Below are 26419 nucleotides of genomic sequence, written 5' to 3' on the forward strand. Positions count from 1 at the left end.
TATCGTGTCCATACCCCATAATCTTTCCCTGAAGTTGCCCCTAACACAGACTGTGTCACCATGACTGTTTTTGTTTGTTTGTTTTATATTTGGCCAAAATATTCTAGTTTAGATACAGATATTTACAGAAGGTAGGGAGGAAGGGGACGAGGCCAGAGAGGGACAGGTCTATGTACAAGGCTGAGCTGCAAAGGGCAACAACTTCCATATAAGGTGGAGGTTTTATGCATGTTGGTTTCCATCTCATGTGACAGTGTCCACTTCTAGTATGTGGAGAGATGATGGCCACTCCCCACCCAGGTTCCAGCAGCAGGAGGTTGTCTGACTTGGGAAGAAGTGGGGTTTATAGGAGCCCAGCAGGTCCTTTCTGCTCTCCTAGGAGCCAATAAGTTCGCATTTTTCCTTTTCCCTGGAAGCGGAGGAGTACAGGTAATTCACATTGTTCTATGTTATTCCTCATATCTTCGTCTCTTCCCCCATGAGCCCCATAATCACATTCATCCTCCCTTTCCATGCCTCCCTCCCCATGGCCTGCCATCACCTTCATCTCCACATCCCCTCGAAGCTCTAGCTGGAAGCATCCTATCTCATCCAGGGCATCCTTGGTGGTAGAGGAGACATGAATCTTCAGGGCTGGGGTAGGATAGGGGAGATGATGGAAAGAAGAATCAAAGAAAAGGCAACTGAAGAACTGGCAGTATCGGAGACAGCTTTACCCAACCACCATCCCTCAGGAGGGTCTCAGTCTTCCCAGGGCACATGCACTAGAGCCAAAATATGTCCAAGGACTGGGCAACAGGAACTGTGCTCTTTCAGAGTGAGAGATTTGGAGGAATTCTGAAAAGAAGAAAAGGCCAACACAGATTAAGGCTGAAGCTGGGGTTTAGGGCTGTTGTCTCACCTTGACCATTAGACTCCATTCGGGAAGCAGTGTTCACTGTGTCTCCAAAAAGACAATAGCGGGGCATCTTCAAGCCAACGACCCCAGCACAGACAGGCCCTATGAGAAGAAACAGGTTGGAAGAGCCTGGTAAAAGTAGATATAAGGGCAGGAGTGAGGGTCAGCCTTACCCGTGTGGACCCCTATGCGTAGCCTCAGCTGGTCATGGGGTCGGTGGCGGATGCGGAAAGAAGAAACTGCATCCAGTAACGCTAGGGCCATACGAGCAATTTCCGGGGCATGGCGCTGACCATTTCTGCCTGGGAGACCAGATACCACCATGTAGGCATCTCCAATCGTCTCTACCTGATTGAGAGGGGGATGAAAAGTTCACCTCTATCTGTATCAGTAGGGATGGGGAAGAGTAGAAAGACAAGCTGGGTACCACTATGAGTCATCCTGACAGCCTGGAGGCCAGAACACTGACTAGAAAATTAGTGCCATGGTCCTGAGAATCCGGGAGAAGGGGAAGTCAAGGGAATCTGTAAGTCCTCCTTCCCACACCAGCATCTGGTGAAGACTATAAACGTCTGCTGAATGGACACCCTGTCTGCAACAGGACATGGTCAATTAGGCTCTGCTGTCAGGAAACAGGAAGCAAGACAACAGGGCTTCCCTGAAGAGCACAGAAGCTGGTGGGGAGGTCAAGCAGGCCCAATGAAATGAGCCTCAGACAGCCTAAAGTGTCAAAGGTAAGAAAGCAGGTGCTTGGCTTCATTAATTGTACTGCAGCTGTGTAAGAGAAGGGCCTTGTTTTTAGGAACTACACACTGACCTGTTTAGGGATAAAGGGGCACTGTGTCTGAAACTTATTGCAAAAGGTTCAGAAAATAGTATATATGGATATATAGATTTTTTTAAATAAAGCAAATGGGGGAAAATATAAACAATTTGTGACTCCAGGTAAAGGGTTCATGGGAGTTGTCTGTTACAGTAATAACAGAGATGGCAGAGTGAGTTCAAAGGGAAGGGACAGTTTATTATCTGCACAATGTTAGGCACTTTCCACAATAAATTTATTATTCTCACCATACAGATAAAACATCTGAGGCTCAGGGAGCTCCTGTTACTGCCCAAGGCCACACAGCCACAAACCCAGATCATTTTTACTCCCAAGCACAATAAAGCCCACCCTGTGCCAACTCAATGACTTCAAAAAAAAGCTTTCACTACATAGCTGGTCCCTCACCCCAATTAATCATTCTATACGCACATCCTGTATGACTCCTCCATGTCTGGAGGGGATGAAGAGAAGAGAAAAGATGGCTAGGCTATGCCTATACCCCCAGGCAAAAAGTGGCAGACACAGCTAGATCTTGTGATGGTTCTGATTAGGGAAGCCTCAAGGACTCACAAGACATCAGACTGGAAGGCACAATTACAGTGCCAGAGCCTCATCTAAGATGTCTACAAAGGGCACTCTAGCACTAGGATGCTGGAGACCCAGGCAGGGAAACGACCATGGAGCAGGTAAGGCATGTGGGGTTTTAAAGGAGTGTCAGTGGAAGGGCAGCCCCAGCTCTCACCTTGTAGACGTCAAAGTTGTCAATTATGGCATCAAAGCAGGTATACAGATCATTAAGAAGTGTCACCACCTAACAGGGATGGGAAAGTAGAGGCCTTAAGACTTGTGCCCAACTTTCTAAGAATTCTTAATACATGAGCCATAACAAGATATGGAAACTCCAGAACAAGCTAATCTTCCCTGTTATCAAGGATCTCTATGCCCCAGTGAAGCTCCCCCAGGTCCCGACCCTACCTCCTGCCCCTCACCTGGCTCTCACCTGCATGGGGGTGCTTTCTGCTGACAAAGCTGTGAAGCCAACAATGTCACTGAAGTAGATGGTAACGCTGTCAAAGGCCTCGGCCTGTACAGTCTCTCCCCGTTTTAACTGCTCTGCCACTGAACTAGGAGGCAAGGGTACAGTCTGAGCCAAACTCAGAGAAAGAGGGTGGGAGGGGTAGAGAGAGGAAAGGAGTGTATGGCTGGAGCAGAGATGAGTGCTAACATGAAAGCTGAGCCTGATGGAGGAGAAGGAAGGTGGCTGGGAAGACATTACAGTCCAGGGCAAGGCAAGGTGTACAAGTGGTGGGGAGTTGCAAGGGGATCCCTGGGGATGGGGGCTAAGCATCTCAAGTTGGGATTGTTCTACATACACTCACTGGAACAAAGGTCTGGTAGAGCAGTGTCCTAAGAAGAAGGGATGGGAAGCCAGGAAGAAGGTAGCACAGCTCATTTGGAGACAGAATGAAAATACATGGTCTAGAGCCAGAATGGACTCACAGTAGCAAGATGTAACAAAGGAGGGTTCTAAGGGTTGGGAAGTGAGTTCTTAGGAGCTTGATGAGGCAGAAATCAACAGAGCAGAATACCAAAGGAAAATTCAGGAAGAGGGACAGAAGTCTCACTGGGGTAGAATTTGGTAGAGCAGAGCCTCAGCCTTGCGTTTCTCCTCCAGATAGGCCTGTGTGCGTTCCTCCACCAGCTTCTCCAGGTTGTTGGCGTACTGCTCCATACGCAACAGGAGGTTGTCCAGGATGCTGGTGCCACCCTCCCTGGAAGGAGGCCAGGATATGGTACCTGCTCCAAGATTCTCAAGGCTCCCAGGGCTTTCTACCCAACCCACCTTCCTGGCCCCACCAAGCCCACCTCACCCACTAAGACTGATGAGGCTCCTATCCCTGGGAGCCCCTGCCCCACGGTGTCCTCTCACTTGTTAAAGCGGCGAATGAAGCCCTTAATCTGTCCGAAGTCTGGTCGCTCAGCTGCGTCCTGGGCCCAACACCGCTCCATCAGCAAAACTAACTCTTCATTCAGCTGGGTCCGGTCAATGCTCGGCCGGAAATAAGGCCGCTGACCATTTCGGACCTTCTGGACAATCTCTGAGAGTGATAAAGGGTTTGGATGAAGAGCAGGTCCCCCAGGTAGAGGAGGCTCTGGGCAGTAGATTGACTCTCACCTTTGGGGCTGAGGTCCAAGCCCTCCAAGTAGAAAGGACCACTGCGAAGGGCTATCTCCTGTAAGATGATCCCAAAGCTATAGACATCAGCCTTCTGCATGCCTGTGGTTGGCAAGGGGTTCCCACTGAGCAGTTCTGGGGCAGTCCACAGCTTCTCTGAAAAGAGGGAACAGGTTGACCAGGTCCTCAAAAAGGGAATCCCCAATCCCCTGGGCTCATTCCCATAATGCTCACCATATTACCGTCACCCCGTCTCCCTCTCCCACCCTCCCTAGGTGGAAATGATCAGGGCCAGAGGGGCAATGTAAAAGCGGGTGTGGGGGAAGGCCTCACTGGCATAGAGGGCGTGGCTGTCATCAGGTTCAGCAGTTGATCGGAAGCTGGCCAGGCCATAGTCTGTGATTTTGAGCACAAAACGACTATCCACCACACAGTTGGAGGACTTGAGACTCCCGTGGGATGCAATAATGCTGTTATGGAGAAAGGCCATGCCCTGCAGGATACAGATCAAGTCATGCGTTTGGATCATATCTGGCTTAGGATACCCCCTCTCCATGATATGGGCATTAGCTAGCTGTCTAAAGATCTTGGGACCATAAAAAAAATACGCTAATTTTGGAAGGCATCCTTTGTACAGTTTCCACCCAAGGAAGGAGGCAAAATAGGAGTCATCTCTTCCTGTTACCTTAAGCAGTATATGGGCACCCAGGCACCAGGGACAGGAGACATGCTTACGAGGAGGGACAACCGGAGCTATCAGTTATTACCCTGGAAAGGACGGTCTGTCTTCTGAGTAAGGAAGGAAACAGAACTATAAGGGTGAACTCCAAGAATATGGCACCCATGGTGGCTTCCAATGCTTGGCCACTACTCAGGAAGACATGGCTGGAGACCCAGGTATCAGGAGTACCTAGATGCGCCAAGGAAGACTAGCCACTTGTAAACTTTAACATATAACCATCTGTAGGCAGGCAACTCGAGATGGAGGAGGAAAGCAATCTACCAGAGGGGATGTTGGGCCAGAGAGAAAGTGGAGAAAATAGTAAATTAGGAAAACCTGGAAAATGGACAAAAGTAGGAGGTAGCTTTCAAGTCAGCGAAGAAGCCTGAAACTTCTGGCCCCATGGGAAGAAATCAGTTCAGGTGGAACAGAAAAAGGATACAGTGTTCTGTATGCTAACCAAAACTCTAAATGTTTAGCTCTGGGCCTAGATAATTTAAAACTCTAGTCTCAGGACTTCCCTGGTGGTGCAGTGGTTAAGAATCTGCCTGCCAATGCAGGGGACACGGGTTCGATCCCTGGTCTGGGAAGATCCCACATACCACGGAGCAACTAAGCCTGTGCGCCACAACTACTGAACCCATGTGCCACAACTACTTAAGTGCCTAGAGCCTATGCTCTGCAACAAGAGAAGCCACCACAAAGAGAAGCCAGCACACCACAACGAAGAGTAGCCCCTGCTCTCCACAACTAGAGAGAGCCCGTGTGTAGCAACAAAGACCCAATGCAGCCTAAATAAATAAATAAATAATAAATAAATAAAACTCTAGTCTCCGTGAACTCTTCATTTGTATCATCTTGATATCAACAAACCTTTGAGAATCTCCAAATTTGTGAATACAGTTATGATTAGGCTTCTGGCTTTGTTACACATCACCTTTCCATCAAATTATTGTTCTCTCAAGTCATATTTTTCTTCTATTTATCATCACACCTCCAACTGAGCACCATATCAACTTTACCTAATATTTTATCTCTCATTTGATGACAAACTTTAACACACACACAAACTTTTTAAAATAACCTCATGAGAACTAAGCAGAAACACCCAAGCAGCTTCAGGTGTGGTACAGGTTGTCCACTAGGCTAGATTACTGGCTAGGGAACTTGCTTCTAAACACCTGTCCCACCTGTGCAAGATTCAACTTTATGCCTCTGCAAATCCATGGACCTCTGGGTCATTTGAAAATAGCTGAAGCCTAGTATATTAGAAGATACTAAACGTTTAGTATAATTTTCCTTGGCTTCTCTAATTTCAGTTTTTCTGAACAAAACAGCAGATATACCAAATATTGGTTACAGAGTAAATGATGAAGAAAAAACCCCATAAGATAAATGTGTTTGGAGACCCCATTCATTTTTCCCTGCTAAGAGATTTTATTATAACATAAACCCTTAGAGGAAAAAAGAAAGATGATGGAGAAAGATTTAAGATACCTAGGGTAGGAAGACAAAAACTCTCTACAAGTACAGGACTCTTTGTGGCTGATAAAACTCATTCCGCCCAATTAAAAGCCCCAGATCCCTTGTTTACCCATTATTACCCAACCTTAAGAATAACGAAAAATGGAGAGAATGGAATTTTTAGAGGACTAGGAAGAGAAATCGTAAGCAAAGATAGAAAGAGGGAGGCATTTTAAAGCAGATGAACTCAACAAGAGGAGTGGGGAAGACTCACCTTAACAAGGTCATTAATGAGTGAATAACGAAACATCCAGTCCAAGTTGATGCTGTCATTTTCCAGAATATCCTGGTAAGTGACAAGGAATAGATTATGTGACTATCCTAGCCCCACTATCACCTGCACAGTCAGTGTAACTTTGGGCCTATCTCCCCTGCCCCTGTAATCCCCACCTACATCCCTCACCTGTAAACTCCCACGAGGACAATACTCTGTGACGATACAAATGTTAGGAGGGTCTATGCAGGCACCAATGAAGCGAGTGAGATGGTTGAACTGAACATCTCTCATCTAGCAAAAAAAAAAAAGGGGGGGGGGGGAGAAAAAGAGAATTGAAAGAGCTAAAAATTAGATACAGAAATCTACCACTACATGAGAGGATCTTTCTCTTAACTGTACCTACAACTTGAAATCATTTATAAATAACCCCCTTGCCCTCCTAGCCAATTTTACTGTTCCCTAGTCCTGCCTTTCCCCTTCCCTATCCCTGTCTACCCCGGCCCTCAAACCATACACCATGACTTACATGTTTGAGTTCAAATAGAACCTGCCGGGTCAGCTCAATGCGCTTCTTATTCACATGTTTGATGGCGACAACATTTCCCTGATGGTGGAAGTGAGAGGGGAAGAGGGACATTAATATCAGAAGGACTCTGGGTGCTGGAAAGACTGGAGAACTGTGGGAGCATCCAGGAGCTCAGCTGGACAGAGAGAGGAGGGTTATGAGGGGCAGAGGGTCACGGGAAGAGGTGACAGATGCGGATGAGACAGGATGAAATGGTGGGGACCAGAACAAGCGGACGACTGTTCACCTTGAAGTGACCGGTGTTGGCAAAGATCTGGTATTTCCCATGGGCTGTCATGAGCGAGCCGTAACTGGATCCCCGCTGGGGCCAAGGGCAACGTGGAGGCGGAAGGATGAAAGGAACATTAGATGGTGGTGGTAGTGCAGGCACTATCATTACAGGCTGATGTGCTGGGAAAGGTCCAGGGTACGAAGGGACAGGCACTCAGAGGGAAGCAGGGGGACAGCTGAGACGAGGGCTCACCAGCGACAGTGTGAGGCGACTGCCTGCACCTTTATGGTATCGCTCTGAATTGCCAAACTGCAGCTCCTCCCAGCGAATGCGCCACAACATGCTAGCCAGCTCCTTCTCCAGCATCAGTTTTCTGTAAGGACTGCACACCTCAGTTGACTGGCAAGCCCAATCCTACCACCCCAGAAGCCAACAGCGGGGTTGCAGGGGCTTCCCGGCAGCTCATGAAGCTGCAGTTGTCACACCCAAGAGACACGACGGACAGAGAGGGATGCATTCCCTCCCCCATGTTCTAGGGACCCCTGGCCTCAGCTGGAAGGCTGTGTCGCAATGGGAGGGAGGGAGTAGGTCAGCGGAAAGCCCAGAACTCACCGGAAAATAAGGAAGCTGGAAACACCAAACATGATGAAGGTGATTCCTGTGCCCAGCGCCACAATTGCCAGAGTTGAAAGTGGAGCTGAAGGGGAGAGGGGGACCCTGAGAAAGACTGTGTGTGGCGCTGTGAACGGGGAGGGGGTGATGCTCTTAGGTGCAGGGAGCAGACCGATCTCTTGAGGTAAAGAAGTAGGCAGAGGGTACAGGAGAAGAGGTAAATAGAGCTAAGGATGGGGGCAGTCCATGAGGAGGAGGTAAAAGAACAGAAAGTAAAGGGAGGAAGGATTGCTCCCAGTCCCTGCACACACCCACTTTTATCACAGGATGGGTCGTCCAAGTCAAAGGCACAGGGGGGATTGTCCAAGGGGGGGGCCCCCTTCACCCAGGGGATGGGCCGTCCCGTCCACCAAATCTGCTTCTCGGCTCCTGAGTAGTGGGCTGCAGGCTGTGAGGAAGGAGGAAAAGGGGCCCACAGGCCTGCTCCCACCAGCCTCCCACCCCCAGCCCCAGCAATTTGGCTGCTTTTCTCCCCAACCTACCGCCTACCCACCATGCAGCTCCAGCAGAGAAAGTAAGTCCCTGCCTCTAGAACCTGTGATTCTGCCCTCTTTGAACCCCTGAGAGCTGGGTTCGTAGACTCCACCCTCTCTTCCCTGCCTCCTCCCCCATCACCTGGAAGTCCCCAGAATCCAGGTCTCCCATGGCCCACAGGACAAAATCAGTCTCCCGGTCATTGTTCTTGTCCATAACAACCAGTCCAGTTACACCTAAGACAGAAAGGAGTACCCCTTGCTTTGAGATCTGCCCTAGGCCCCTCTCCTATCCTCCCAATCCCTCCAATTACCTCACAGTCTGTCCCTGCCCCCATTCTTAATGTGTGTCCACCTCTGCCGTGCCTCTGACCCCTAACTCTCCCTCCCGCCCCCGGTGTCTGTGTTTTCTTCTGCCCACTCCACTCCTGAGCCTGACAGCAGCGCTCTGGCCTCCATCTGACCCTCTCCATTACCATGGTATCTTCGTCCTTGCATCTTCTCAACAATTCGAAGTCCATCTTCCCGGGTGCCTCCTTCCTGTATTGTCTCATTCAGGACTTCAGCATATAACAGGATCCCATCGTAGAAGCAGCCAGCAATGAGGTTCATCTGGGGGTGGTGACTTCAGCAGGGCTCTCCAAAGGCCCTTCCCCAGCCCCCCTTCACATCTCTGGGGTCTCCTTCTACCACTCCTCCTTCTGGTTTGCTTTCTTCCCTCCTCTCATTCCTAAGGTGCCACCCTACCTCACTGAACACTAGGACAGAAGGGAAAATCCTGGATGGAAGCAGACAGCCCCAGAGTAAGGCTGGCTCCGTGGCCAAGGCTTGATTCTGAGTTAGGGAGAAGAGCCTTTCCTCAAAGCTTGGCCAGACTCTGGGGGAAAGAGAGATCTACTTACCAGGGAAGGGGCCAGCTCCACACCAAAATCTTCCCGAGCTCTAATCAGAAGACGATTCTGGAATTCCTGATATTCAGGATTCGGGGGTTCTCGGTATGTGATGACCAATACCGTCTGCACCAGCAGCACATGGGACAGTGGAAAAGGATTCAAGATGGGCATTAGGGGAAGAGAGGAAGCGGCACAGGGAAACTTAGTGAAAATATGCACGATATATGATGTATGTGGGCGACTCTGAATGCTGAGGAGATACTAAACTCTGTGTGTGTGTGTGTGTGTGTGTGTGTGGTATATGTGTGGTGTACGCTTAATACATCTGGGGAGAGGGAGTGGCACTCCTCCATGCAAGACAGATAAATAGGATGGTTCTGGAAAGGTGGAGACTGGGAAATAGATGAAGTGAACTCCATCCCCCAAACTGGGCTCCTCATCTTCCTAAAGCCCCTACTGTCACCCAGGCCTCCAAGCAGGGTTGCCACAACACTCATAGCTCCTCTGTCCCATCCTTTCTGGGTACCTGTTTACCAGCAAGGACAACACTGAGCAACAGCTCCTCTCACTGGCGTTAATTACTGCTAATGTCATCAGTAAAATGTTTACATTTTCATTTGGGCCACTTGAGCACAGTGCCTCCACCCAGCGAATTAAAGAGATTTCACGTCCTATGACAACTGGGGGAAATACTTTGAGACAGTAATTCCATCTATAAAAAGCCATGAGCCCATTCTTTTAAGGCGCATGGAACACCCGCCATAAGCAGCACTGTCCTGCACTCCTGCACAGTCCCACACATCATGAGTCACAAGGAAAACACATAGTCACACATGTGATGTGAGATGCCCACACACACCTCACAGATAAGCCAGTGACACACGTGGTCTCAGTCATGCACACTTCTCACTGGCCGCAAGTCAGCACGTCTCTCTCTTTCACTGGGGTGCCTGCCTGGCTCCCACTGGCCTCACACACTTCCTGCTTCTTGGCCTCTGCCTCCACCTCAGGCCTCCACAATCACTGAGACCAGCCTGTGCCTTGGTAAGGAAGCTGGCACTGCAACTTTGGGGAAAGACTTCAGATCAATGTATTTTGTGAAACGTGACTTTGTGAAATGATAGATTAAAATTAGTTGTTTCTACCAGTTGTGTTAACTCCTGTCATAGAAAGTACCATATAGATAGTGATAAAAAGATACTATATCACTTATGATCTATCATAGATCAATTCATTCCAGGTAAGAAATAATGAAGTCAGTTTCTAATACACATTCATTATACTAGACTGGAGTTTGCTTCCTGATGTGATTATTCTTACTGCAGCGTTTGGGTGCTTGATCACACACTGCTAATACGAAAAGGAGAGGGAGACTGAGGGTGGGGCTGGAAGGGTTCATTCGGTAACACCTACTCAAAGAATAAAAGAAAAATAGAAGGGTAGGACATGGTTGACAAACAGTGTAAACAGTTAAAAAACTTGAAAAGATCAGGCTTCACACAATTTATATTTCAATATAAAGGCCGATAATAGGTTTTCCATGCTTTTTAAAAAGTAGTTCCCTAGGTTTGTTTATTTGCTAGACTAGCAGTTCTCAATCTTTTTGGTCTCACGACCCCTTTACACTGCTAGAAATTATTGAGGACCCCAAGGAGCTTTTGTTTGTTTGGATTACATCTATCAATATTTACCATATTAGAAATTAAAACTGACAAAGTTTTAAAACACAAGAACACACAAGCACACCTTCTATAGCTGCCAGAGTGATGACATCATCACGTCACGTAACCTCCGGAAAACTCCACTGTACAATCATGGAAGAATGAGAGTGACAGAGGCAAATAACATCTTAGCATTATTTTTTAAATAGTTTTGACCTCATGGTCCCCTTAAAAGGATTCCAGGGGCCCCGAGGATCCCAAGACCACACTTTGAAAACTGCTATGCTAGACTCTGTTTTGCTGTGGTTACTAGCTACTAAAAAAAAAAAAGAGGAGCAGAAGAACTTCCAAAGAATTTCTGTTCTTGCTCAGGGGCTAGAGAGACGGTAAAGATAGGTAATTGTGTCCCATTTCACAGGGAACCCCAGGTGGGGGAAAAAAAAAAAAAAGCAAAGGCTACCAAAAAAGGGTGCAGCGGTGGGTGGAAGCCAGAAGGGCACCTAGGAGATGTGCAAGGGCTGCAGATGCCTGGTTCTGCCTGTGGGCCCACCCACACCCAGACCCACTCTGGCCGCTGCAGGAGGCGCTGTCAACAGCGGCCTAAATTGACAGAATGGTCTCCAGAAGAGATGCTGCCTTACACGGCACTTGGTTTAGTGATTACTTCCATTCTAGCCACTGGTGTCCCCCATCTGAAACCCAGTGTCATGCTGGTCACCTAGGCTTGTGGCTTCTACCTGGGTTTATGATCCTGCAGAATGTCCTCAAATGTCCAGACAGAGCCTCTGGATCCTTAGAGCCTAGTCATTTTAGTTCTACCATATCTACGTCTTCTGCCCTTCCCTGGTTGATCATCTTGATTTACAATACCTGCCGGCTCGACCCCTGTCTAAATGAATTCCTAACCCTGTCCCCCATCTTCCCAACACACACCTTGATTCAATTCAGCAAACATGTGTTAGGCACACGGAATACAAAGACAAGCATGATCCCTGCCCTCAAGCAGCTGCGGTTTAATGAGGGAGAAAAATCATCCCAACATACTTAATTTTAGAGTTCTCTCCCCCAGTAACTAGTATCCAGCACGAGCTGGGAACCCTTCCTCGGGCAGGACAGCCTCCTGGAAAGGCTGTGGGCATCTGTATCAGGGACTCCTCACCTCTGCTGCCACCTTTTCCAGGCTGGCCTGGTCTGGGACCCCAGTGGGCCAGGTATCTCTGGGGTGTGGGCTCTCTGCTCCTTCATCCTTGTCTGGAGCTGACCACACAACCTCCCTCACCCCGTCTGGCTTCAGGATGGAAGAAGGATAAGAGTAGCCTCGGCAGAGAATACCTCATCACCCCTCACCCCACCCCACCCCTCCCCACCGCACTGATCTTCCCCTCAGCATATTCTTGACTGCCCCTTCTCTTATAATGTAGCACAACCTCCGTTTCCTGTCTGTCTTCATTTTTCTGCCTATGTGACTGGGAGGGCTGAGAATTAATTTACAGTTGGCCCTTGAACAACTGGGGTCTGAACTGCGGGTCCACTGATACGCAGATTTTTTTTCAATAAACGCAGACCACGGTACTACATGATCTGTGGTTGGCTGAATCCACAGATGCAGAGCCTCCAATAGGGAAGCCCGACTGTAAAGTTATACTCAGATTTTCGACCGCACAGAGGATGGGTGCCCCAACCCCCACAACGTTCAAGGATCAACTGTACGTAACTAATTGTTAATGGACTAGATTCCTGCTCCCCCTGTGCTAAAGTGCTGGGGCCCCTTGGCTGGTAGGAATTCTCACACAGGAAGAGAGGTGTTCCCTCCACAAAGAGAAGATGGCCCAGAAGGCTGTGGAGTCTTCCTATCTGGGAGGGTCAGAGACCTTCCTTGACCACACTAGCTAAAGCACAATTCCCTTGTTACTCTCTTTCTCATACCAATCTATTTTTTTTTTTTAAGTAACACATTACAATTTGTTCTATGTTTGCATTTATTGCTTGTTTTTTATGTCTGTCTATTCTACTGAACGTAGACCCCAAAAGGAAGGGACTACATCTGCTACCTAGCACAGTGACTAGGACATAACAGGTGCTCAATAAACACTAACAGAACGAGTCAGTCTTCAAATGACTCAAACATTGACTGAATAATGTGGTAAGCTCCAGAGGAGACAGAGGTAGGCACAAGAGTGGGAAATTCAGTCCCACCTGAGGATTCCGGGGTTGTTTCCTAGAAGGGAAGATAACTGATCTGAGTCTTACAGAACACACAATCATTATCCAGACAGACAAAGGTGAGAAGGTCACTTCAGGCAAAAGTTCAGCATCAACAAAACCTGTCCTGTCACTGTCCGTGTTCAAGTGTGACAGTCACAGACTCATACTCAGGCATGCAAACAGATATGTCATCACAGTCGACCCTACCAAGTATATAATCACAGCCACATAAAACCTTACTTATTGGAGAAGGTGGCCACCCAAGTCCAGCCCTATACACATTGACTTAGAGTCAAAGAATCTCAGGGTTGAAAAGACGTTAAAGGTTATCCTATATGCCACCTCAAATACTTTTTGGGAAAAGGAGGGGTCTGCATAAATAGGTGCAAAAAAAATACTTATGTACATAAGTAAGTGAAAAATTGGTGGGAGAATCAGGGAGCAACTCATGGGTATGACTTTGAGAGGCAGAGACTTCGGGGAGGGGAGGATCTGTGGACAAAAGAAGCAAAGAGCACAGAGGCAGGGGGCAGGGAGGCCCACGGCAGCGGGTCTGAGCAAGGTCTAGCCAGCCGGAGTACCCAGCAGCACTGGGAGGTAAGATTTTAAAAGCGGGCTGAGAACAGGCTATACAGTAAGTCTTAAATGTCATGATAAGGAAACAAGACTTTATTCTGTAGGAAATAAGTCACTGAAAATTTTGAGCAGAGAAGTGAAGTGAACAGTCATGTCAATTTTCCCTACAAATCGTTTCTCATACCCATTTCTTTTCAGTCCTGCGATCATCATCATAGTTGAAACCCATACCTCCGTACCGCATTCTAACCTATTACACATGGTCTGTCTCCAGTCTCCTCCTCTTCTAATCCAACTTGAATTCTGTCAGTATATTTCCCGTCACAAAAAAGACTCAAAGACTCCACCATTCAAGTCCAAGCACCTCGGTCCTAGGTTCAGAGCTCTCCTTCATCTGAGTCTACCTCTGCAGCATTATCTCCTGTAATCTGCTCCACGTGAATCGTTCTTTCTTGTCAGGTCAGTGTCTTCTTGGATCCCCAAACATGTCCACTCCTATCTTCTTCTCTTTGCTCCAGCTGCCTGGATCCTCTCTCCCACTCTGACCAGGAATACGACATCTATCTTTAAAGTCACAACAGAGTCTTGCTTCCTTTATAAAAACCTTCCCTAAACCCAGTCCACAGTGACTCTCTCCTCTGAACCACTCAAGTTCTTAGTGTCTGTTCCAGGACACATAATCACGTCATTTCTCATACTTGCATCTAACTGTACCGCAATCATGCCTCGCCTCTCCAGAAAGATCTTTTCCTGAACTTTTCTCCCCTACAGTATATCTACCATTGGTACTTAGGAAAGTCAGTGTTCCAGAATCTTGGGAGATAGCCTTGGCAGACACACTGAGAAAGAGCCACGAAGGTGAGGAGAGCCTCTGTCCATTTCACCCCTGTAGTTCACAATTCTCGCCCTATTGCTGGGGTTTCTGTGGAGTCTTGTGAGAGACAGAGAATCCCCAAAAAAGCTCCTCTCCCACTCCCTTTAAGTTTGGCTCAAATGATACCTGAAATGCTTCTCTGAGGGCCTGGGCCTGTTCCCGGGTGCGATTGTCCTGCCAGGGCCGGCCTGTGGCACGCGTGGGGCCTGCACGGAGACTCTCCCCAAAGACATCCAGGTAAAAGAAGACATAATCCCCGTTGGTCAGGTTCTCCCTCTGGGCCTGAAGCAGGATCTCATGCAGCATCTCCAGAGGGCCGCAGATATACACAACTGCGAGCAGGTACATGACAGAAGGGCACTCTGAGAAAGTATCCAGGACCCTAAACGGCCCCCTCTCTGACCATCTGCATTTCCATCTTTAGCGAGGAAGAAAGGCCCTAACCTATCAACCACCCAGCAGATGTTCCCCATCCCTCCCCCCTTGGAGTCTATGTCGTAAGTACCCTGAGGCCATGTGGACCATCTGGCAGAAGTCAGACCCCAGAGGAAGGGAGCTACCCCTCAAGTCCCTCCTCTTCCCAGAGCCCTGCCTGCTGCTCCCCACCCAGCTCTCCTCACTCCCCCACTCTGCCCTGCCTCTCCCTAGGCTCAAAGGCACTGACTGCTGAGAATTTGTCTCAGTGTGAGCTTTGCTTGTCTTACCCCACCAATCTGCTGCACCCCAAAGCCCATTTATGGAGTTCTCACTCTGTTTATGCCACCAAGGGGTCCTGGCGGCCCAGTCTGAGAAGTCCCTGCTCACAGACAGGCACGTGTGTTGGAGTGACCATCAACCACGTTCACTACTCCAGGGCACTCACACTGCTCCCCAAATTCAACTTCCCCCAATCCCACACTCCCCCAACACGAGCTTCACCCCACATGCTCTCTTATTCCTTGTTCACATCTGCCTGTGACATCCACACGCCCCCCAATATAATGCCTTAGCCCTCTCCCAGGGGCTCCATCCACACGTGCTTCCTGATCCCAACCACCACATTCAGCTCTTCCGTGCTTGTCTCCATCTACAGCTTCCCAGTGCTGAGCTCCAGGGACACAGCGACCCTCCTCCCCTGACCCTAAAATAGCCCGGGCCACACTCACTGCGCCCGTTGGCCCGGATGAAGTGGGTGGCCTGTTCAGGGCCCCCCGGCTCACGGGCATACACCTGGTGCTGCACACTGAGGTTGCTGCCCTGCAGGGCCTCATAGACGCCCTCGATGGTGAAGTAGTGAGGCCGGTCATCTGTGCGAGCATCCAGATACAGCAAGGCAGCACGGGCAGTCCAATTGAAGTGCCCATGTAGCATCACTACAAACTCACCCAGCTTGGGAGCAGAGGGGCCAGTGCGCACCAGGGTACGGTAATGCTCATTCTTAGCTGCAAAACCAGAGGCCACAGCACCCGCAGTCAGCAGGGGAAGGCGCCAGTGTGAGGCAAAGCGGGCCACAGGGGCAGCGGGGTACACGCAACCGGGGCCCAACAGAAGGTCAGGGTCATGGTACAGCTTGAGGTCCACAGCGCGCAGCGGGGCCAGGTACTCAGAGCAGGCGCCATCTAGTTCAGAGCTGACGAACCGTAGGTCCACGGGCAGCCCCCGGCCCAGCGCCTCCACAGCTAGTGCCACAGCGGGACCCACCCGTGGCCAGGCCCAGGCATAGTTCAGGTTGTGTTCTGGCAGCACCACCGCCAGCGTCAGGTTCCGCGCCCCGGGAGGACGCACCCCACCTGCCAGGGCTGCCACCAACAGCAGGAGTGCCGGCAGTGCCATGGGGAGAAAGCAGCGGCCCCACCCCCCCCAGAAACTGGGGCCACTCTGGCCTACGGGGGAGGCACCAGCACCACCCAGCCTGGAACCCGGGGAAGACCACCAGGAAGAGAAGTGAGGGTAAGCGAGGTAGGCTGGGGTACAGAAGGTGGCAGGGATCAGAGAGCGGGAGGAGGTGGGAGGAAGCCCCGGGGAGTGGGTGAGGAGTGGGTCCACCAGCCTAGGGCAGCGACCGAAGGGGACTAAGAGGAGGGTGCCAGGAGGAGGGAGGGGCCAAGGGGGCCTGTGACTGGGATGGGGACAGAGAGGCGAAGTCGGCTGATGAATCTAAAGCTGAGAAGGGAAAGGGGAGCCGAGACTGGGATGGGGTGGGGGTGGGGGGGAGGCTGGTACAAAGAGAAGGCCTGGGGGGACCTCACAGCTGAAGGGGCTAGGGGGGCAGAGAGCTGCGAAAAGAAGGACCAAGGGGACAAGGTGGGAGGGGGGCGGCGCGGCGGAAGGACTGGGACCATGGGCGAGCGGGGAGCGAAGCGAGGCCTGGGCCGGAGGGGAGGGAAAGGCTGGGGTAAATCTCCCTGTGAAGGCTTCTCCCGAAGCTCCTGCTTGGACTAACGGGCCCAGGGCGCTGGTCCCATCCGGAGCTGCGGCGGCCCCGCCCGTGTCCCAGCTCCTCTCTGCTCCGCTTCTCCTGGGCCCCGGCGGCCGGGCGCTGCCCCGCGCTTCCTCCCGCCCCCCTCCTGGGCCCCCGGGCGCGCCGCTCGTCCGGGTCAGGTCGCCGCGGCCCGGCCGTCTCCGCTCGCTGCGCCGGCGGCGGCCGAGTGCGGCTCCGCGGGCAGGCCGCCCGCCCCCGCCCCCGCCCCCGCCCCGCCCCTCCCCGCAGCCCCTCCTCCTCCCCCGCCCGGCCCCACCCTCCGGCGCCTGCTGTCTTCCCCCGCCCCACCCCCGCCCACCCGGGGACCTCCCAGGTCCCAAACCCACCCGGCGACAGCTCCGGGGCTCGGCGCAAGGGCCTCTACGGCCGGCGCGGGTCCGGGCGTCCCCTCACTTTAAGGCCTGCCGCGCCTCCCCCAGGCCCCTGGGCCACCCCGCCGCGCGCTCTCCACCTCGCACACTCCCACGAGCCCAGGGCCTCTCCACACACCCCTCGCGTATCCCGCTCTCCTGAGGGTCTCCTTTCTTAACCCTTCTGAGTCCTTCAAACACTCCAGTGTCCAGGAAGCCGTCAGGAATCCCCACATATTTGGTATCCTCACTTGTCCTCCCCCTAGTAAACCATAGCATTCTCCTCATTGTCGGGAACCTCTCCCTTCTTCTCCAGAAGGACATGCCTGCTCCCTGGAAGATGAGCCCCTCCGGGACCAAGGCGCTCCTGAGTCCTTTCGAAGTCCATGAATCCCCTTCGTCCTTAGGACTCAACCCTCCAATCTCCCTCTTCCTGTCCCCCTGCCCCCTCTGTGCCCTCCCGTGTCCTCAGGGGCCACCACAGCCCCCGGGCGGCCAGCACACCATCTGCTCCAGGGCGGGAGCCCAGAACAGCCTCTTCTCTCTTTTGTCTTCCTGCACAGCCCGGGCTTGCACCTGATGAAAGCTCAGGGGCTGATTAAGCAGAACATTTCCCTAGCCATGGAAGCCCACTGCGTCCCCCTTGGGTTTCACCCCACTCCCAAGCTTCCAGCCTAGAAGGCTCACCCCAGACACGCCATATCTGGAGTGCTGGTGTGATCCCGAGGAACAGCTTGTGAGGGATGATATCATGGTTGCTGGGAGGGACTGCAATGGGACCTCAGGGAGTTTTCCTCAAATTGTCATAAAGGAGATGCACATAAATCCATTCTCCTCCCCTGCCAAGAGCCACAGTTTGTCTCCCGCTTCAAGCCACTTTTCCAGAAATCCTAGTGCCAAGAAGCAGAGAGCTGGAGTAGAGGGAGGAGGGTGGGTGTGCAGGGAGAGGAGGGGCCTAGTTTCTCTGAGATGAAGGCGACACCTAGTGGTTTGGGGGGAAATTAAGGACAATACCATTTTATTCTTAGGCATGATGTTTCTTTATTGAACACTGGCAGCCTTGCACAAGCTATGGGGGTGAAGACAAAAAGCTGAATGATACAGGCTTACCTTTGAGGAGCACACAATTGGAGTTCCTGGGGCACAGAGGCCAAAGGCAAGCCCCCTAACAACGTCTCTGGCCCTCAGCCTGGTAGAAATGGAAACCTTAGGGCAGCTCTTTCTTTAACACAGGTGGATTAACTCCAGTTCCAGCTCCTGACACTGTTAGTGTAAAGAAATTTCATCCTATCTGAGGAAGGAAAAAGGATAGACCAGTCAAAAGGATGATGGGACAACCTGAAAAAGACATGGCTCTAACTTCAGACCCAGCCAACCAAATTATACTTTTCAAGCAACTGCACACAGCTTAATTGGGGAAGCAAATCCACATGACACAATCTTTGCCAGAATCAAAGAATTCTAGGGCTAGGAGGAATCTTACAAATACATTGTTCACTCCCCTCATTTAAAGATAATTGAAAACTGAGTCCCAAAGAAGGAAGTCCCATAGCTTCCTCTCCCACCCCTCTCCCCCAACCCTACATGGCTTTTTAATAGCAGAGCAGACTAGAATACAGGTTTCCCGGTCTCTTAAAATGGGGCTCGCACAGATATTCTGCTGACTCATAGAACTTACCATGTGAAGCTGTACTTAGATGGTAATGGCCACCAAAGACCCAGAAGAGTCTCTTTGGAACACCTGCAGACCCAAGTGAGGTCCAGACACCACTGATGCCCAGACTCCCCAGACAAGTTCAGATGGCTGATATGTCACTTCAGGCATCCTGCCCTTCCCTCTTCCTTCCAACTGGCCACTAAGACTAGAAAGTGGGAAAGGGTGGAGAAATAAAAGTTAATCACTTAATACTGTTTCTTATTAACATCCAGCAAAAGGTTTTTGTTTTGTTTTTTCATTTTAGGGGAGAGGCTGAGAATATTAGATAAATGAGAACTTTGGTTATCTATACATTCCAATTATCTAATTATGGTCTCTCTGGTATGGACAATAAGATTTTGGCTGTATCTGGTGGCCCTACTACTACTCATGCAAAGCCTGGGAAACCTAAATCTCCTGCTGGCCTAAGCAGCACCCAGCCAGGAGGCAGCTTTCTCTCCGCAGGGCTGGTAATGCCTCCCACTACTTCGCAGACACATCTATGATTTCTTCTGGGAGAGGGCCAGCCCAAAACACCTCATATCTGATCCAGAACTAAATTGTGGAGCATCAATTAGCTAGCTGCTAGAAGCTACGGTAGTTTCTAAGTTGCCTTCTTCCTTAGTGCAAAGAAAATCTGAGACCTGTCACACTCAGGCCAAAGGAGCCGCAAGACCCTCACTGAGTTCTGAGACCAACATGGGGTTCAGGCTCATGCCAATCTCCATGTCGAGCCTTGATGCCCCAAACAATTTCCCAGTGCTATACTGAACCGTAAGCTACCTGATTTCACAGCTAACTCTGGACCCTCTGGTTTGCTCTACACCAGACTGTGCCTCCAAGCCTACAGGATTCCAGAGAAGCACAACACCTTCCAGACTTCTCTCTGCTTAAGCAACCAGACTTGCAGAAAAAGGCTTTGACTTATATGTGATTGTGTCCTGCACACAAGATAGGTCCAAAAGAACTTGTCAACGGAGGGCAGAGAGATGCCATTTAAAGTAAGCTAAAATAAGGCAGAAAAGATACATTTTCAAATGCATTTCAGTAAGGGAGAGGAGGAGGCATTATGAAAAAAAGAAACATAGTGGGAATTCCCTGGCGATCCAGTGGTTAGGATTCCTCACTTTCATTGTGGAGGGCGTGGGTTCAATCCCTGGTCAGGGAACTAAGATCCCACAAGATCCCACAAGCCGTGCAGCTGCAGCCAATCAAACAAACAAACAAACAAAAAACATAGTGAAACATATTAAAGGCAAAAAAAAAAAAAAAAGACATTACTAAAATTCTGCATTATTTATTTCAGCCCCAGCGAGGGAAAGAGAGAATCTTGAAAACAGGTGAAATCCCATTATTGCTCATGTGACCCACTCCCCTCCCCCTCCCAACTCCCCTCACCTTCCACACAGCAGCGCACAGCATGGTTCTAGACCTTGGGTTCACCTTCTCATCATATCCAATATCTTCAAAGAGCTGCTATTATTGTTCAGGGTCAAGGGTTTTTACTTTGAATTCACACATAATTTTCTTTTATAAGTTAAAAAGTTTTAAAATTTAAAATATTTTCAAATAAAATGCCAGCTTCTAACTTACCTGTCTAGATATATATTCTAAAAGTTGAAAGATACATACTGCAAGGGTCACAAATATCAGTTTTGTGAAAAGACAGTCCAGAAGAGTAGTCTTTTCCATGGAAAATGCTTCATGGAGAGCCAATGATTCCTAAGAAGCAATTTAAGAATTGTCAGGAGAAGCCACCATGCACATTTATCTCCTTGATGATTCAAGCTCCAGGTGAACCCATTTTTCACGCATCTGCTCCCTCCAAGCCTGGACCAGCAGCTCGGTGAGTGTGCAAGAAGGTCCCAGTGGTTGCCATTGCTCTTCCACACGTGGCTTGTTCTCCCAGGTTCCTGCACTGCTTCCCTATGTTCCTATTCCCACCCTTCACCATTGTTACCATCCGTCATAGTGATTTACCACTCCTTGGGAGCATCTGATGCCATAAAGTCTTTTTTTTAAACATAGTTTCTATATAGGTGCTTTTTTTAAAAATTAATTAATTAATTAATTGGCTGCGTTGGGTCTTCGTTGCTGCATGTGGGCTTTCTCTAGTTGCAGAGAGCAAAGGCTACTCTTTGTTGCCATGTGATGGCTTCTCTTTGTGGTGGCTTCTCTTGTTGTGGAGCACAGGCTCTAGGCGCACAGGCTTCAATAGTTGTGGCATGTGGACTCAACAGTTGTGGCTCTCAGGCTCTAGAGCACAGGCTTAGTAGCTATGGCGCACGGGCTTAGTTGCCCCGAGGTATGTGGGACCCTCCCGGACCAGGGATCGAACCCGTGTCCCCTGCATTGGCAGGAGGGTTCTTAACCACTGCGCCACCAGGGAAGCCCCATAAAGTCTTAAATATAATATTCTCCATTATATTTCCTTTTCCACTCTACTTAAAATTCTACTTTCTTTGCAAAATCTTTCACTAAGGAAAAGTGGCATGTGTTCCCTCACCTTTTAAGTCCTGCTCAATTTATAAATATCTCACATAAAAAGAAGCAAGGGAAACATGATATTCTAGATCTAAACAACAGCTTTTGGAGAATGGAAATGTATTAATCCCTATGTTAATCTTCTGCTCTGCTTAGAATTTTCTAGAGAAGCCAAAGACTGGAACAGGAGGAGAAATCGGAAGGAAGATTTGACAGAACGGTACTCTTTTTGCATGGCTGAATTATGTCATAGAAAACAAAAACAGTAGCTACAGTGGCAATGTAGGATTGGTTTGCAGACAGACTGAAAGCAAGAAGATAAGTTAAGAGGCTCCAGGAGAAATCTAATCATGAAATGCTAAGCGCCTTGTCTAAGATGATAGAATAGTAATGGAGAGAGAGAGAAGCAAATACAAGATGATTTGAAAGAAGAAACAACAGGACCTGGTGGCAGACTGGATCTGCAGGTGAAGAGGAAAGAGTCAAAGATTCCTCTAGGGCTGGGGTCACAAAGGCACAGGCCCTCCAGGGCCACACAGGAAATGTAAATGTGAGAGGCAGCTGGATGGGGATTTGCAAACCATAAAGGCCCTGCTCCATCTAAAGGGGATGCTGCCACTCCAGGATGCAGCCCAGAATCGCCAGTTCTTACAGTTTTTCCTTTGGACTGTTTCAGCGCCTCTGTGACAAGTCTCTGGGCCTCCAGTCTCACCTTCCTCCAGTCCATCCTCTTCAACAACATGTTCAGGTGCCACAATGACCCTTTTGAAACAAAAATCTAATTATGTCACTTCTCTGCTTGAACTTCAATGGTTCCCCATGGAAGCTATGTTTTTCAAACTGTTATTTTTAGCAGCAAAACCTTTCCTTCAAAACAAAAGTTTAAATGTAAGACAGAACAGAAGCCCAGGTGCCCCAGGTGAAGTAGCAGAGGTGAGCCCAGAAATCCGCATCCCCTACTCTTCATGCCCTCTCTGACAGAGCTGCTGAGCCCTGAACCTCTGGGCAGTAGCCTTCAAGCAGGGGGAGCACAGAAAGATTTTCCAAGGGCCATGTATGTACAGATGGTTTCAAGGGAATCCATTTCTAGATCCTTGTCTTCCATATGTACTCTTTCCTAACTAAAACTCATCTGCCAGAGAATGAGCTTGAGCTCACACTGTCCTTCCCCCAATTTAGAAAAGAAAGGCATGTCCCTTGCCGCCAAACCTTACTATGATGAATTGTTCTAGAGTGTAAATACTGGGGTGCCCAACAAAGGGATATATAAATGAAGATACTGATCTAGGGAAATGTTTAAAGATTAATCAAGGTGCCTTAAATTAATGGGGCTTTCTGCCTTCCTAACCGTGCACATACTTCTGTTAAGCGTAAAACTTGGCGTTGGAAATGGGGTGTGTAGCCCATGCTGGGATTCTCTACAATTGGCACAGTCAAAGGAAAATATTTAGTGACATATTTTCTTTTAAAAGTAACTGGAGTACACATTTGAGTTTTACCATATATAAATTATACCTCAATAACCTGACTTAAAAAAAAATGTAATTGGAAAGTTTTACAGGCCACCAAAACATTCAGATATACTGAAAAAACCCATGGATAAAAAACTCAGTAACTGATTTTGTATTTGGTGTGCTTTATTCAATAAGATAGTTAAAAGTCTACTTTATCAAACCATCATGAGATATCTTTTATGATTACAGTCAATCCTCAGCTTATTTCAACTTACAAAGTGATTAATATTTTCTATCTCCTGTTAACAAAATATAAATGTAAACTTGGATAATAAATGTTAGATTTCAACCTACAACTGTGTGAGGTGGTTATTGTTATTTTAGGGAGCTCTTGGGCAAAATATCTGAACTCTGTGGCTCCCAACAACACTTTGGAAACCAATGGCTACGTAGTGGCTCTCAATCCTATCAGACCTAAGTCTCCCTTCCTCTAAAAAATATAGATAATACAAGCTATCTATATACATAATTTCAAAACACCAATAAAATGTCATAAATCTAATATAAAAGAGAAACAAGAAAAATAATAACATTAAAAAATAATAGGTATTTTAATACATAAATGATTGGACATGACCATGATAGAAGACTTACTGAAGCACTCAGATTCTTGCACCTAACTGTAAGGAATCTAGATTAAACACCAGTGTTAGGATAACTAACAGCAGACCAGATTTATTTCTATATGACACCCTATACAAATGTTTACTGAAGCATTCGCAAATCATGCAGAACTCAGGACATTTGACATCCAAAATGTATTGCCAGTGTTGAAGAACAAAGAGTAACAAAGATAAAAGTCCTTGGACTTCCCTGGAGGGCCAGTGGGGTTAAGACTCGGCACGAACACTTCAGGGGGCGCAGGTTCACTCTCTGGTCAGGGAACGAAGATCCCGTATGCTGCATAGTGCGGCCAAAAAAAAAGAGAGAAAAGAAAAAGTTCCTTCTCGCATAAAATACATGACCTGTGGGGTAGGCAGATATCTACTTGAAAACAATAGTCTTTTGTTTTCATCTCCAGCTACTTTATTTATTTATTTATTTAGGCTCTTCATTGGAATATAATTGCTTTACACTCTTGTACCAGCTTTTGAGGTACACCAAAGTGAATCAGCTGTATTTAAATGTATCCCTATATCCCCTCCCTCCCGTGACTCCCTCCCACCCTCCCTGTCCTGGCCCTTTAAGGCATCACCCATCATCGAGTTGATCTCCCTTTGTTATACAGCAACTTCCCACTAGCTATCTATTTTACAGTTGGTAGTGTAAATATGTCTATGCTACTCTCTCACTTCGTCCCAGCTTCCCCTTTGCCCCCCCACCCCCTGCCCAACCTCGTGTCCTCCAGTCCATTCTCTGCATCTGCATCCTTATTCTTGCCCTGTCACTGGGTTCATCAGTACCTTTTTTTTTTTTTTTTTTTAAGATTCCGTATATATGAGTTCACATACAATATTTGTTTTTCTCTTTCTGGCTTACTTCACTCTGTGTGACAGACTCTAGGTCTGTCCACCTCATTACATATAGCTCCATTTCATTCCTTTTCATGGCTGAGCAATATTTCATTGTATATATGTGCCACATCTTCTTTATCCATTCATTTGTTGATGGGCATTTCGGTTGCTTCCATGTCCTGGCTATTGGAAATAGTGCTGCAATGAACATTACGGTACATGTTTCCTTTTGGATTATGGTTTTCTCTGGGTATATGCCCAGTAGTTGGATTATTGGATCATGTGGTAGTTCTATTTTTAGTTTTTTAAGGAACCTCCAAACTGTTTTCCATAGTGGCTGTATCAACTTACATTCCCACCAACAGTGCAGGAGAGTTCCCTTTTCTCCACACCCTCTCCAAAATGTATTGTTTCTACATTTTTTGATGATGGCCATTCTGACCGGTGTGAGGTGATACCTCATTAAAGCAATATATTCTTAGTTATATGGATCTGTTCTCACGTTGCAGAGTCTAGCATCTGTGGCCCCTAACTACCAAAATGCCAGTAGCACTCACCTTCCATCACTATTGCATTGAAAAATGTCCCACAAATGTCCAAAACACCCCTCCAGAGTGAAGAACTACTCGCCTACAGAATAGAGAACAAGCACATCAGCCCATCAGGATCTGGTTCCTGCCTTTCTCTCCAGCCTCCTCTGCCACCACATTTGCCTTCCAAACATACAGAGCTCTCTGTAGTCCCCTAAGTGGGCCACGTTGGTCCATACCTGCTGCTTTTCCATCAACCTGAGATGTCTTCTCTTCTTTTGCCTTCTGACTACTGCTCTTCTTTGAGGGATTCCAGGCCACTTTTTATAACCCTTAATACTTTATAACCCTTGTTTTTAAAGTAGGTAATTTACTTTCTACCTACCCCACTAGTCTGTGTACTCCATGAGGGAAAGAATTCTTTCATGTTTAATCTTTGTACCTTGACATTGGCAATACATTTAAGACACCAAACAAATGTTTTCTCAATGAATAAACAAGAGTACAGATGAAGGGATTCACTTTAGGAAAAGAAATATTTCCTCTTAGACTTCAGGGGAAGATGGAACAATGGATTCAGGGATGGATTTAGTGATAGATAAATGTAACTACTTTTTTAAGCATTGAACTCAGTTGGGTATAAACTCTGCCACCCACCCCATCACAGTTTTCATCTGTGCCTTAAGGTGTCTCTTTCCTACTCCTCACAACAACATGGACAGATTCCACAGCTCTCTGGTCCTTTTTGCTTATGTGACGATTCAGTTCAATCCAACTGATTTAAACTCCAGTCTCAAGTCCAACACAGAACTCATCTCCTCCTCTCTTCCAGCCCAAGCCTGAGCCATGGCTGAAGGAACGTGAAGTGGGGAGGAGAGCCTGTTCCCTCCTATGGCTTCTTCTCTCCTCTTCTACTTCTCTAGAAGGTTCTCTAGAAGGGGTCTAGCTCTTCAGGGGTTGGGAACCAAGAGGAGAGCAGAGAGGGAAGAGATAACTGTCTCCTCACTTAACAAGGTAGGTGTCATCGCAGACCGCTCTTGGCTGTGGATGACAGGCCACCCCAGCCTGCTGTGTGACAGATGTCAAAATGCCAGATCTCTAATGGGGCACTTGTGAGGCCTCTCCCCTGAGCTGTGCCCTAACGGAGACGATCCTGCTCCAGGTCCTCTCCTTTAACCCTCCGAGCTTCTGTCCAGCAGGCAGCCTCTTGCATGGACTACCAGCAAGATGGCTCAGGCCCAGCTATCTTCCTCAGTGTCCCCTGAACCCCAAGAAACTCACACATCCTTGCTAAGCCAAACAGAAGGAATACAGGCTATACCGCTAAGCCCCCTGTCTTTCACACCTAATTGTCTTTCTTCTTCTCAGATAAAATGCAGAGCTAAACAAGTCCACTGTCGAAACAGAGAGTCTAGCC

General features: G+C 48.5%; 1 protein-coding gene across 4 annotated transcripts; it reads right to left on the minus strand.

The window, feature by feature from the left end:
* Positions 1-63: 63 nt before the first annotated feature.
* On the minus strand, positions 64-17126 carry NPR2 (natriuretic peptide receptor 2). 4 transcript variants are annotated; one of them, XM_057724170.1, is made up of 22 exons: positions 15659-17126; positions 14640-14845; positions 9207-9320; positions 8781-8916; positions 8447-8541; positions 8087-8219; positions 7772-7856; positions 7412-7532; positions 7175-7249; positions 6889-6966; positions 6549-6653; positions 6360-6431; positions 4234-4393; positions 3901-4056; positions 3655-3823; positions 3350-3496; positions 2725-2848; positions 2467-2535; positions 1072-1246; positions 902-1000; positions 542-633; positions 64-409 (listed from the first exon to the last, which is right to left on the minus strand). In XM_057724170.1, the coding sequence occupies exons 1-22, from the start codon at positions 16323-16325 to the stop codon at positions 344-346; spliced, it is 3144 nt and encodes a 1047-aa protein (XP_057580153.1). In that variant the 5' UTR covers positions 16326-17126; the 3' UTR covers positions 64-343. The 4 variants fall into 4 exon arrangements, with proteins under 4 accessions (XP_057580153.1, XP_057580152.1, XP_057580155.1 ...); XM_057724169.1 differs by having other exon boundaries at positions 7412-7541; XM_057724172.1 differs by lacking the exon at positions 7175-7249.
* Between the last annotated feature and the right edge of the window lie 9293 nt (positions 17127-26419).

The sequence above is a fragment of the Hippopotamus amphibius genome, chromosome 2 (assembly GCF_030028045.1).
Source record: "Hippopotamus amphibius kiboko isolate mHipAmp2 chromosome 2, mHipAmp2.hap2, whole genome shotgun sequence".
Taxonomy (NCBI): domain Eukaryota; kingdom Metazoa; phylum Chordata; class Mammalia; order Artiodactyla; family Hippopotamidae; genus Hippopotamus; species Hippopotamus amphibius.

Excerpts from the sequence above, each read along its gene's own strand:
- NPR2 (XM_057724169.1), bottom strand. The coding sequence starts at position 16,325 with ATGGCACTGCCGGCACTCCTGCTGTTGGTGGCAGCCCTGGCAGGTGGG. Across the intron at positions 3,824-3,900 it reads CTTGGACCTCAGCCCCAAAG|AGATTGTCCAGAAGGTCCGA; the intron begins GTGAGAGTCAAT and ends TATCACTCTCAG. Across the intron at positions 2,849-3,349 it reads CTCTACCAAATTCTACCCCA|TTCAGTGGCAGAGCAGTTAA; the intron begins GTGAGACTTCTG and ends CTTGCCTCCTAG.